Source organism: Oncorhynchus mykiss, chromosome 9 (assembly GCF_057628025.1).
Source record: "Oncorhynchus mykiss isolate SJ-2025 chromosome 9, ASM5762802v1, whole genome shotgun sequence".
In the NCBI taxonomy this organism is placed as follows: Eukaryota; Metazoa; Chordata; class Actinopteri; order Salmoniformes; family Salmonidae; genus Oncorhynchus; species Oncorhynchus mykiss.
The window spans coordinates 44,251,403-44,265,113 of record NC_143030.1 but is presented as its reverse complement, the minus strand read 5'-3'; the positions used below and the strand labels follow the sequence as shown (position 1 = coordinate 44,265,113).

At 44.4% G+C, this 13,711-nt stretch overlaps 1 protein-coding gene across 1 annotated transcript; it reads right to left on the bottom strand.

The window, feature by feature from the left end:
- Positions 1-3,087: 3,087 nt before the first annotated feature.
- Positions 3,088-13,340, bottom strand: ddx23 (DEAD (Asp-Glu-Ala-Asp) box polypeptide 23). Its single transcript, XM_021615616.3, has 17 exons — positions 13,072-13,340; positions 11,131-11,306; positions 10,087-10,212; positions 9,707-9,800; positions 9,529-9,594; positions 9,259-9,397; positions 8,338-8,471; positions 7,795-7,907; positions 7,157-7,300; positions 6,816-7,041; positions 6,555-6,700; positions 6,260-6,437; positions 5,881-6,123; positions 5,576-5,727; positions 5,382-5,490; positions 4,964-5,138; positions 3,088-3,954 (listed from the first exon to the last, which is right to left on the bottom strand). The coding sequence occupies exons 1-17, from the start codon at positions 13,072-13,074 to the stop codon at positions 3,731-3,733; spliced, it is 2,448 nt and encodes an 815-aa protein (XP_021471291.1). The 5' UTR covers positions 13,075-13,340; the 3' UTR covers positions 3,088-3,730.
- Between the last annotated feature and the right edge of the window lie 371 nt (positions 13,341-13,711).

Genomic DNA, 13,711 nt, shown 5'->3' with positions numbered 1-13,711 from the left:
CATGTATGATTATTTTAGGACTATTTGCACATTATGGTCAGAACAGGAACCATAGACTCTTTCTGGATAAACAAAAGTAGGAATGTCTACATTTTACTTATCTGCTATGGGAAATAGTAATGCATCCGAATATATATTGTACATATTGAATGGGCACCTGGTTATAATCAACTTGGTCTCAGAGCATTTAGTATTATTCTGTATGTAAATCCTGGACACTCAATTAAGTATATGTTACGTTTCATATGGTATGTACTAATTTGTGAATGTCAATCAGTCATTTCATATGATATGTGTCAATTACAATTCATAAGATATGTTACAAATCTGCAAAATGTACAATACGTTGAGAATTTGCATAACGTACAATATGTTACGGAATTCGCTATCCGTATAATATGTTACGAATTCCAATTAGTTGTGGCTAACGTTAGCTAGGTGGCTAACGTTAGCTACACTAGAGGTTAGGGTTAGGAGATAGGTTAACAGGTTAGGGGAAGGGTTAGCTAAATGAGTTACGGTTAGGCTCATTTTTCAAGGAAGGGTTAGCTAAGTAGTTGCAAAGTAGCTAAAAAGTAGTAGTTGCTAATTAGCTAAAATTGCCAGTGATGAGATTCACGCAACCTTTGGGTTGCTAGACATTCGCGTTATACGCCCACTCATCCACTCTGCTCAATCACTCATCGTTTTTTGCCTTTAGTAACCTTCTGTCTTATGTAACCATACCAAACATAACATACTAATTTGAGTGTCCTGGATTTACATTGACTATGTTATGTCTAGTCTATGAGACCAGGCTGTTATAAGTATTTATATTTTTGGGTTTATTTAATTTTGTCAGTATGGACTTCTTCCTGATTTCAGTTCAGATAGTTTTTACTGAGAAGATGCTGAATGTTTTGGGAGAGGCACAGGTACGCAGGCCTCAATACGGTGATCTGTATGTTAGTGCCGTAAAGCTGCAGTATATTCACATATCTTGTTTCTGTCATTACACATATCACCATGAGTTATGAAGGGAATGTATCAAATCAATATTACTCTTAACACACACAGACAAGCAAACATCCGTGGAAGCTGCTGAGGGGAGGACGGCTCATAATAATGGCTGGAAAGGAGCAAATGGAATGGCATCAAACACATGGAAACATTAAGGTGCCACCAACCTCCTGTGGCACACAGAGGCACATGCAAGCAGACACACACACACAAATTCAGGCATCAAAAGAATGCAATATCGCATGCCTTTTTTACGACTCCAGCTGCCCCTAGTGGTGGGCTGATCTCACTCCTTCCTCTGATTGTCCTCCAGTTGTGGAGCACATTTTTTATTGTAGCATCCGCACAACGTCCCTTTTACACTCACTTATATGAGTCTCCAAACACCAGGCAAGAGAGAGAGAGAGCACTTCATACCAAGCACAACCTATTCAGGCTGTTTGGAAGAGTTTGTCAGACACATTCAACACATAGCATCTCCTCTGAACCCCTTTGTTTCAACTGTCTCTATACTGTATGTGTACTGCAGTTTTACTGTCAACCTCACGAAGCAGATCCACAAGTCTACCTATATCGGAAGGTTTTTGATCCAACCAATCACTTATTTGTGCTCAACTGATCACTACATTCATTGGCTAATTATGTGTGGAACTTGTGATGTGGTCTCCTGGATTTCAAAAGGACTCACAGCTATAGCAACTGTGACATGATACCATATACCTGCATGGTTAGTCTATGAACCGATCAGTTGGGCATATTGTGGAACAAAGATCTGCATGAACAGGGTCCCTGCGGACCAAGTCTGGGGACTAACTGGTCTACTGCTTCCATGTCTAATAGGCAACTTTATAGTGTTCTGTATTATTTGAAAAATCACAGCATGATTGAAAAAAATAAGAAAATAATTCTATGCAAGTGTTGCATGAAACCTGATTGTTTATTTTTGCAGTTCTTCTACACTTTTAATGCATCGATTCTGATTCTCCTCGTTATTTCTTAGTAATATTCTTGTCCACGATTCTGTTTGTAAAAAGGCAGTCACTCCTCTGAGTTACAAATTAACCACAATTAATTAACCATTTAAAAAGCAGAATGCATCTCAAATATGGAGTAACCTGACTATAACGGGGAATAATGAAACATAGATTAAAATTACAACATTAATGAATAAGGAGAAGTGCGGGTACAGGTTCCGACACGTGTATTCACTAGAAACGGAAAAGGGAAAACTGTTGAGTATTTTCTTCCCCCAGAATTCTCTCTCTTAACGATACAAACAAAAAGGCAGATTTTTTGTTAATTGCACAAAATGTTTTACTTTAGAATGTGTGTTCTATTGAGCACAGTTTGGATTGGCTCTGAAGCTATTTATTCCCACCTGCTCCTCGACAACCTATCAGAGAGAGAGGGATTGAGCGATTTGCTAAATGCAGCCTTGCAAGTCTTCGCTCAATTAAGACATTTTCACTGTACTTTGGAGGAATGTGACTTTCAAAGCGGACCAATGTAGTAATTGACAATGAAAAGGTTTTTCGATTTATGAAGCACAATTTATACAAGGGTTATAGTTTAGTTTCCTGTCTTATATTCTGTATGCAATACAAAGCCTAACATTGAAAGAGTTAAAAACGCCTTAACCCTTCTGAACTTCCTCTTTTTTTGTGTAAGTAGAAGAAAAACCCATTGCACTAATTTTGTTTTTTGATGGTTGCTTTGTAATGCAATAACTGCACTAAATTATAACCATGTATTATCTATTCACCGGACTCAATCACAGTGTGCTAGCGTGACCCGACGCTCCTTTCCTCAATTTCTGAGACGAAAAAAAAAAAAGAGATTTCCTGCCTGTCGCTGTATAGAATGCTTTCTATTTAAGAATATATTAGTAAAAATGCTAAGTAAAATAAAACTAAGTAAAATAAACATTACATTTTATGTACTTTTAATGCTGCCATTGTCATGTGCTTTCTTGAACGTTGTAGTTCTTAGGGCAGCAATGTTGTCAATCGAGTCCAGGGAATTGATATCAGAGAACCTTTGTAGGGCTCTGGTGAGATCAGTTTATGAAAGACTTATTTTAAAACGGTGTCAGTCAAAAGTTGGGTTTTATTCACTTCATAGAATTCAACGTAGCAAACATCACATTCCAAAATACTCATCATAACCAGCTGACTGATGAAAGAAAACACCACATCTACCATGTTTCTCTGGGAGACAAAAGGTATTCAATGTATTGGTCTTTTTACACAATTTTAAAACTTGTCACAACAGGGCTAACAATCACACTACAACATTTCTGTCTTGGCCTTTTGGGACCGCTTGTGTGTTGTTACAGGGGCTCTTTGAAATAAAGTATAGGTTTGGCGCTCACATGACCTTCCATTAACGTCCCTTCCCCACACAGACCAAGAGGCTCTCTATTCTCCTGTAGCAAAAACCAAAACCAGAATATGAACCCCCAGGCCCTTCCATCAGCCTAACATTTCGTACAGTAGCCGGGCTACAGAAGGGGAAGCCTAACAATGGAGGAATGAGAAAGGAGGACTGAAGAGAGTGGCAAGACTGAGAAAGAGAAAGGAAATGAGAAAAGAATAGAAGACACAGGAAGGAAGGAGGGGGGATACCGTAGGTGTTGAGAGACTGCAAAAACATATGATTAAAACGAGTGAAAACCCAGTGTGTGTGGTGGCAGGTCCTAGGGCGGCGTAACCATTTAACATGATCTGGCACGTCAGGCGAAGATGGTCTCCTCGCGTCTCTTCTTGGTGAGGATGGTACCAGGCTTGTGCTGGGCGTCGGGGTGGTTGGACAGCTCGGGGGGGCAGGTGGACACGGGGCTCTCCAGGAAGGCCTGCTTCAGGTCGTAGAACACTGACGAGTCCTCCTTGGTGAGGAAGGTCAGTGCCACGCCGCTCTTCCCAGCGCGACCCGTACGACCGATACGATGGATGTAGTCTGGAGGGGAGGGCGAAGGGGCAACGTCACAATAAGTAGTAAGACAAAAAGATCTACACAGCAGTTAAAGCATTAAAAACTAAATCCACGACTGAAACTTAAGTCGATCTCAGATCGACTGTCTGGGACCAAGTTAACCTTGCAGAATGTACATGCTTAACAATCTGCATGCTATTGTGTAAATTAGGGGAAAACACTGCAAGAAACCTTTACTCTTCCACACACACACTGCGCCCAACTTTAAAAACACTAGGCACCAAACAGAATTGAAGGAGCACCAGAAAGAGGTTGATTTTTAATACGGTTAGGCTGACATCAATCACATGAGCAGCAGCCGGTTTTCCCTTCTTCCTGTGCTCACCAAATTGGCCTAGACGTAAGTAGTCAAGTTACCAGCTTATTATATTATATTTTTTGGAATGGTTTGAGCTGGACAAAAGCAATTTCCTTCGCTGTCAAGCATAACTGTCGTGAAGATGCGCTCCATTTGTCCTCTCTGGCACTCTTGAGGCTCAAGACAGCGAACTTGCAAAGTCTACTCTAAATGATATTCTTTATATATTATATATATTTTTTAACTGATGGAGGAATAGATACATACTCCATACTCCGCTGTGACAGAGAACTTTAATCCCGGTCTACAAATATGGAAGGCAGTACAAAGTCTCTATGACATAACAAAATCCAACAGACATGCGAGTGACCTAGAGCTGGAACGATAAAACTGAAAATGATCGACACTGACCATACCGATCACTTATCGCAGGCATTTCACTAAAATCGTTTATTACAAGTAGCCCACACTAGAGAAATGTGATTGTTAAATGGGCAAATTGATGGCTACAACCATCAAACTAGTAGTGCAACTGTGGTGCACATTAATGTTATAAACATATCGTTCTATTTATCATCATCATCAACGCATCAATTCAGGGATTTGATCGCGATATGGATTTTCCTCCACGTCGCCCAGCTCGAGAGACCCCAGGGTCAAAGGTCATGGTCTTACCCTCGATGTTCTTGGCCATGTCGTAGTTGAGCACCATGGAGACGTCGTGGATGTCGATACCTCTCCCAGCCACGTCGGTGGCCACCAGGATGTCCTTGGCTCCAGCCTTCAGGTTGGACAGAGCAAACTCTCTCTGCTCCTGGCCCTTGCCACCGTGCAACGTGCAAGCATTGTACTGAAAGAGACCAGGCGAGAGAGAGAGGGAGAGAAACATCATTAGAAAGAGAACCATTATCAACCTCCTGGTTCCTAGCGTAGCCATAGTAGTGGTGAAAGGATGACAAAAGGTCAAAATAGATGTATTTGAGGTGCCCTTGATTTAGCACTGCGTTTGCACTTTTGGAGCTATTCCAGTCGTTACATTGTACCGGGAAAACAAAACAGCACAGCTCAGGTATAAGAAAGTATGAGGTCTCACCCCCATCTTCTCCAGAGACTTGGCCAGCACGTCGACACCCTTCTTCTGGTTGACGAAGATGATGATGGGCGGCTCGAACCCGCGTGCCAAAACATCCAGCAGCCTCTTCCTGGAAGACGAGACAACAAGGGAGACTCGGCATTAGCTACAGCTTCAGGGATAGAAGTGATGTGTGTGTCTCTCGAGTCTGTTACCTCTTCTCTCCCTCTCCCATGAGCAGGACCTTCTGTTCCACTCTCTCGTGGGGTTTACCAGCTGAACCGATGTACACTACGGCCGGACGACGCAGGTAGTTACGGGCCAACCGTTCTACCGCCGCGGGCATGGTAGCTGTGAACATGACCGTCTGAGAAACAGAGCGAGAAGGAGAGAGACGGATGGAAGGAGGAAAGACAGGGGAAAGAGAATTCTCTTCTTAAATTGTACAGCTAGCTATAAAAAAAAGAAAGATATTTTATTCAGTGTGTGTTTATCTGCTACGGCTTTAACAATCTCTCACCTGTCTGTACTTGTGTTTTCCCATCTCGAAGTTCATCTTCATTTTCTCGGGGTCCTCTGCTTCGTCCGTGTCTGGTTTCTGATTGGTCACAGGGATGTACTCCAGGATCTTCTGGACGTCAGGCTCGAAGCCCATGTCTATCATGCGGTCAGCCTCGTCCAGTACCACGTAGGTACAGCGGCCCAGGACCAGGTATCTGTTCTCCAACACGTCTATCAGACGACCTGGGGTGGCTATCACTATCTGGAAACACACGCGTTTACTCAGACCTCACAAGCACGCGTCTTAATATGGGCAATAATATTGTGTGCGCGTGAATCTGCATGTTTGCGTGTCTGTGTGTGCAAAAATGTGTGTGTGTTGTTTTCTAGTGTCTGACCTCGCAGCCCATCCGGAGGCGGAATCCCTGGTCCTCCCTGGAGATACCTCCAATGACAGCCACGGTGCGAATGCCCAGAGGTTTCCCAAACTTAAGGGTCTCCTCCTCGATCTGCTGCGCCAGCTCACGGGTGGGGGCCAGGATCACTGCATACGGACCCTGGTCCGAGTCCTCAATCCTACAGGGACAGGGGAAAGAGGGGGGTGAGAAGGATGTGTGCTTTGAATGAAGGACATGCAACTCTTGGGAGAGTAGTTTGAGGGGTAACCCTCTGGCTGGGGAGGCGACCCCTCACCTTTCATCCTTAGGCAGGGTCGTGATCCAGACCAATAGGGGGATGAGGAAGGCAGCCGTTTTACCGCTACCCGTCTCAGCCACGCCGATGATGTCGCGGTTCTGTAAGCCAATGGGGATGGCTTGTCTCTGGATAGGCGTTGGATCCTGGACAACAAGGGAAACAAAGAGGCCATTTTTTATACAGCAAGCAACGGCTTCAGTGCTGGATCAGGGGAAAGGCCCAAAGGTGGCGTGTGCATGCCAAGTCCTCACAGCTGACCTTGTAGCCACAGTTGTCAATGACCTCCACGATGTGTGGGGGCAGGTTGTACTCCTTCCAGTTCCTGATGGGGTGGGGGATCTTGCCACCCTTGGTGGTGATACTGTAATCCTCCCTGAAGATACGCCAGTCCCTGTCCGCCATCTCCTCCAGCTTCTTCTGGGACCAGTGCCTGTCATCCCAACGCTGCTTGGCCTCCTTCTTATGAACCTTCTTCAGTCGCACCCTGAGGAGCGGGAAGGGGACGGCGCAGAGGTTGAAGCCGTTTCAAAGACATCGATACCAATGCTTTGTAGCGGGCGTGTTAGTTTGTCAGGTGTGTTTGTGTGCGCGTGACTCACTCCTCCTGCTCCTTCTCCTCCAGTGTGCGTCTCGTCTCCATCATGTCCACGTAGAAATGGGACTGGTCTTTCTTCTGTTGCTTGAGGTCGATCCCAGCGATGAAGCCCCGGCCATACAGCTGGACCTGGTGCTTCTCCTTATAACTGAGAGACGGAGGCAGAGCGGGATATTAGGTGGGAAGAGAGCAGGCGGCATAGGAGAGAGGCAAATGTCTATTGAAGGAGCAAAGTTGTTCAAGGTTAGCGATATGCGTCGCTCTCTCGGATCGGGAACGTGTCTCTCAGATCCGAAACTGGCACGGGCCTGTTTTCCCACGGTCCTTTTCAGAACGGGTCTGACTGCCCTGTCAAACCCGTTCCGAAAAGGACCGTGGAAAAACAGACCTGTGCATGTTTCGGATCTGAGAGACGCATTCAGAACCGGTGAGAGAGAGAGCGAGAGAAACTTCCAACCAAACGCTGCCAGCTCCATAAATAAACAAGTGACATTGACCAAATTAGCCAGTTACGTGTCCTTACAAACAGCCTATAACAAATGACTCCGCATTTCGTCTCTGTTGGACCCGTGAAGGCCTCTAATTCGGACACATCATGTTGGTGAAACTGAATTCATCATCCCAGCGTTCATGCAGACTCACATGGGGTTGTAGTCGGTAGACGTGTCTTCAGAGGCATCCCACTCAAAGACAAACTTCCTGTCGTTCAGGTGACGTGTCCGCCGGCGCTTCTTAGTCCCGCCCAGATAACGCTCCTGATTGGACAGAGACGTGAGATGGCACAGTACACCGGCTCAAACACTTAGTTCAACCAATCATATCAAAGCTCACTCCTCAAAGCCTGTACCACCGCACACTGACTCGGTACCGGTGCACCCTGTATATAGCCTGGTTATTGTGTTACTTTTTATTTTAGTCTACTTGGTAAGTATCTTCTTCTTCTTGAACTGCACTGTTGGTTAAGGGCTTGTAAGTAAGCATTTCACGGTAAAGTCTACACTTGTTGTATTCGGCGCATGATCTCCAGTGAACATGTTTTTAGTCCAGGGTCATAATCACTAGGCACCAAACACAGGACGACAGACTCAAACAGCCATTTTCTGTTGCAAAAAATTCAATACAACCCAGAAATGAGCCTGTTTTCCTGAAACCGGCCCATGGCAGAACCTCAATCTCCAGACATACCTTGATGGCCTGGAGCTCCTTGCCCTTATCCTTCTCCTCTCTGATCTTCTGTCTTCCGTCATCCGCTTGGTCCCCGTTGTTCTCCCGCTCCATCCGCTCTCTCCGTTCTCGTCTGTCCCTCTCCTGGGGGTCCTCTGGGACACGGACAGACATACACTTTGTGAGCCGACAGTATTTTCAATGGAACTGTTAAAACAACTTACACCCTAACTCCAAGCACTGTCAGAGACCGAACCAGAGGTCTAACAGTTAGATACCCAACATCCAGAAACCTAGGTCACGTTCAGTGGGGTGCAACGTTACTGAACGTTTAGATAGAAACACGTGATGTAGAACAGACGTGCTTCTCTGTCGTGTAGAATAGGGAATCAGTTAAGCTCTCTAGACGACATTCAGAATATTGCGACCTGACTAACCCCACATAGAATAACTATCTTCAAAGTAATGACTGGGGACATCGATTTGTGAAGTGAAAGCTTCTTTTAGTAATAATACTCGTTCACGTTACATTTAACAACTTTAGATTCTACAAACAATAAAAGAAAGTTGCTAGCGACAGTCAGGATAATCATTTGTCACTTATACATAACTGGCACATTCTTTATTTTTCTACTACCTGTCGCAAGGCATTCTGGTACTTGCAGTCAATAGCGTAATCCAATACAACATAAATATTAATGTGGTTCTCTCAATCTCCATCACACAAATTCTAATACAATTACATATGTAAATAACTGTAAAGAACATATCTTTAGATACAGCTCAATTAATTAACTGTAAACATTAACTCACCCACCATCTTCCTCCCAACTAACCCCAAGCCCCTCCTACTCACCCACCATCCTCCTCCCGACTAACCCCAAGCCCCTCCTACTCACCCACCATCCTCCTCCCGACTAACCCCAAGACCCTCCTACTCACCCATCATCTTCCTCCCGATGTCCTGGAACATCCTCCTCTTCTTCCTGTCCTCATCGATAGTCTTCTTCCTCTCCTCAGTCTGCTGCTGCCTCCTTTTCAGAGCCTCCGCCTCGCGCTCCGCCTTGGACAGGAACTTGGGCTGAGAGAGAAAGGCATTCAAAATCATGAGGAGAAACTTAGCTTAACATTCTTAATTCGTACACTCCCTTCTTGCTCCTCACTGCAACACCCAACAGATGGACTCTCAAACGAGCACTGTTAAGGTCTCACCTTTGCCTCCGCCTCCTCCTCTGCCTTCTTCTTGGCTAGAAGTTCCTCTAGAGACAGTGGCTGGACCTAAGAGAGATGCAGAGAAATACTCATTATGAAACACAATGCAACTCGAGGTACATCACAACGTGGTAGTTAGCTGGGCTTGGGAAATAGCGAGACCACTTCCTGGTCTTACCTTGCTTTTCTTCTTTTTCTCATCTTCCTCATCCTCCTCTTTCTTCAAATCCTTCTCCCTCTTTATCCTGTCCTTGGACTTGGGGGAGACGCTTCTGTAAGGAGAAGTAACCACTCAAGTTGAAAAGGTAGCGGGAAACGATTTGAAAATGTCTCTGCATATTGCGTGATGTTTTAAAGACGCATAGCTCACACTCAGTTCCTGAACGGCACAACGTGGGAGTGTTCCAGATAAACATTCTGCTGAGAACCATCAGATCTTTATAACGCCTCTGGATGGAGCCATATCAATAGGACACCTTGATCTTGTTATTCGGCTCAAGCCGGCACCGAATAGTCACCCGGTGACTAAAAACACCAGTCTGATTCAAGCCTACAGACCTGGATTTCTTGCTGCAGTCTTTGTCTCTGCGGTGACCGTCCTTATCGCGGTCCTTGCGACCCCTCTCTCTGTTCTTGTCCCGGTCGTGCTCCTTTTCTCTCTCCTTGTCCTTCAGACGGCGATCTCTGGAGGGGGACGGAAAGGTCAGAGACATAGAAACATTACCAACCTGCGATAAACCCACTGGAAGTTGACTTGAAATGACAACAACAAGGTTCCAGTTTAACATTTACTAAACCGTATTAGCGCACTACTACATGGCTGCCATTGCACTCAGGCCAGGTTCATCAACGAGACTGCTGCGCACGCGCACTAATAACAGAGTGAAAGCCCCGTAATAACAGAAATATAGGGATACTTAAAACATGAACTTAACAAAGGACACCTTTCAAATACAGTGGAAAGACAGAGTCAGATAGCAGGCGTGGTTCGCCTAGCCAGAATAGTTTCGATCAGTCGGTCGCACATCTTCCCTACAGGTCGAAACGCACCGCTGCATGAAAAACGTACCTCACTCCAGGGATGGAAGATGTCGCTGTACTCCTAATATTGGAATGGCACGTAGAACATCGCATTGAACAACAAAGGATAGTCAGCCAATCAGGCTCAGAATGGACTACTTCGTTGCGCTGTGGAAATGTCAAAATAAAATTCCAAAATGGCTGCTATGGCTTCTTCTACCTAGCACGAGGACAAAAAAGGCTGTTTAAATACAGCGTTTCCAAACCCTGGACCTGAAGTACCACCAACAGTACACATTTTTATAGTAACCCTGGACAAGCACACCTGACTCAACTTGTCAACTAATCATCAAGCCCTCAATGAGCTGAATGAAGTGTTTGGTCAGGACCAGGGCTGGAAAACACTGTTTTAGAGAATGGGAATATTAAAGGTACAGCAGCATCTTCCATCCCTGGATTCCATTATGGCAGCAGTGCATTTCAATCTGTAGGGAAGCTGTACTTAATGCACCCGAAAGGTTGAAACTATTTGGGCAGGTTGTTCGCATTCACCCACGACCAATAATTCTGCGTCATTCAAACCTTTCTGCGGATTTGGATCGGTTGCGTTCACGAGAGCGTTGGCGAGGTTTCCGGTCCTTGGACGGGGAGCCTTTGCGTTCACGCTCTCGTGAGCGACTGCGTTTCCGCTCCCGATCCTTATCCTTGACTCCTGAGGTCTCTGCTGCATTGTTCTTGTCGGTTGGATCACCAGCCATCTGTGAGGACAGAATGAATATAGCTTCGAGTTGTAGGTGGTCAAGTCCATGTTACCATCGTCTCAGTGTATTACGTCCCCAACCCCCACTATTATGTTCTGATTGTACATGAAACACTTAATGGTATAACCATCATCCTATCAACTAGCTAATCACAAAAAAAGACAACGATAATTTGATTCAAGTGTTTTAGTGCTGGGCTGGAATAAATAATTGCACGCTCAATAACTATCTAGCTAGCTCTCTCTAATGAGTTGGTGATCGGTTAGTGAACTAGCTAAATGTCAGGTAATTATCTACCTAGGTAGCTACTGAGGTAACTAGCAAGTATGATATTATCATCATGATTTTTTTTTCATTAGCCCATTGTTAATGCAGTACCAAATGTTTTGCGTGTCAGCCGTCAAGTTTTCAAGGTATTGGACTTCCAAGAAGCAAATACGGAGTTCCAAACAACTGAGAACTCTGACTTCCAACTTCAGTGTGTTTCAAGACAACTGGGAACTCAAGGGGGGGGGGACTAACTTTGACTGGGAAAAACAGTTTTGAACAGTCATCCTACTCGGAATCCCGAGTCGGAAAAGTAGACATCTTTTTAGAGCTCGTACTTTCCGACCTGAAGTTTTTTTTCTCCCCCCCCCCCCAGAGTGCCCATGCTGTGTTCAAGACAACTGGGAACTCTGAAAATGTGGTTAAATCATGACCATAGTGATCTTCAGGTCAGAAATGTCCAAGTTCCCAGTTTGAACACAGTACCAGTTGCCTTGAAAGCACCACCTGTGTCACTTCCACATCATCATGATGATACAAAATGGAAGTGACACTTTTGCTGCTTTCAAACAACTTGAGAGCTCAGGACTCTGAAATCTCAGACTTCAGTGCATTCAAAACAACTGGGAATTAAGGGGGGGAAAACGAGCTCCGACAGGGAAAACGCGATTGTAACGGTCATCCAACTCAGAATTCCATCTCGGGTCTCTTTCTAGAGCCCTGTCTTACTGACCTTTAGATCACTGACGTAATTATTTGACCTCCGAGTTCCCAGTTGTTTTGAACGCGGCATTTGCTTCTTGAAAATCCTATATTTTATGGTGCGTTCAAGACAACTGGGAACTCTGGAAAAATACAAGGTCAAATCATGACATCAGCGATCTTTAGGTCAGAAAGTCAGCATTCTCAGAGGCCCAAGTTCCCAGATGGAATTCTGAGTTGGATGACCATTCAAATAGATTTTTACCAGTCTGAGGTCCCCCCTAGAGTTCTCAGTTGTCTAAATGCCACGTTTAAAACAACTGGGAACTCAGAAAAACACGAGGTTAAACCATTACGTCAGTGATCTTCAGGTCAGAAAGCCGGAGTTCTACAAAGAAGCCCGAGTTGGAATTCTGAGTTGGATGACCATTCAAATCGATTTTACCCCAGTCGGAGCTCATTTTTTCCGAGTTCCCAGTTGTTTTGAACGCGGAATTAAAAACTTGACTGCTGACATGCAAAACATTCTGGGACAGTATCAACGCTAGGCTAAAGAAGAAAAAAAAGCGATTTAGTGGATTTTATCTTTAACTTCCTAACGTTACGTAGCTAGATAGCTAACTTTAGATACTAGCTAGCAAGCAAGCTCGTTAACGACTGGGGGACAGATTATAGAAATAAAACACGTTTCATGGATTAAAGTCCAAACGTTATTTATAAACACTGCAACTGTAAAGTTTTACAGCATAACATAAGTAGGTAAAAATGCATGTATATAACTTAAAATACGAACCATGGTCTCTTAAAAACAAGATGCTTACGAACTATCTTCGTTTTACCAAGCCGCCATGTTGCACGACGCCACAAATGAAAAGAACAACGGATTCTGAGTCTGGTAATTGTGGTTTTCTAGAGGCATTACACAGTGTAGGTTCAGCATGGTGTTAAAACCATTTCCCTACATTTCCCAAGAAACACCGGTACAAGGTTAGGGCCCACATTGTTTAGAACAAGGATACCTAAATGCCTGCGTGGTAATTCGTTGAGCTGTTATGCACGTTTGAAACGCAAGGTGGCGCAAACTTGCTTATGTGTTTTCAACAGACGAGAAGCAAGTCTGCTACGCTCTGATAGATAGTCGAGTCAATGATGTAGTAGCCTATGTAAACAGCATAATACAGCCTATGGATACAGTAGGCGAGATATAAAGAGACTGTTCTACACATTTATTCATTGAAGATCCCCAAGTTTATGCAATAAACAAGAGAAGAGTCCTTATATTATGAGATACATCCTGCATTATGTTCTCATGAGTTACATGTATTGTAGCAAATTATGTTTGCATTCTTTCTTTTATTTGTTTGGAACCTAGTTTACTTGTTAATCCCTGGTCCCCCGTCTAAATGGAACAAACAGTGCATGTAGTCTTCGAG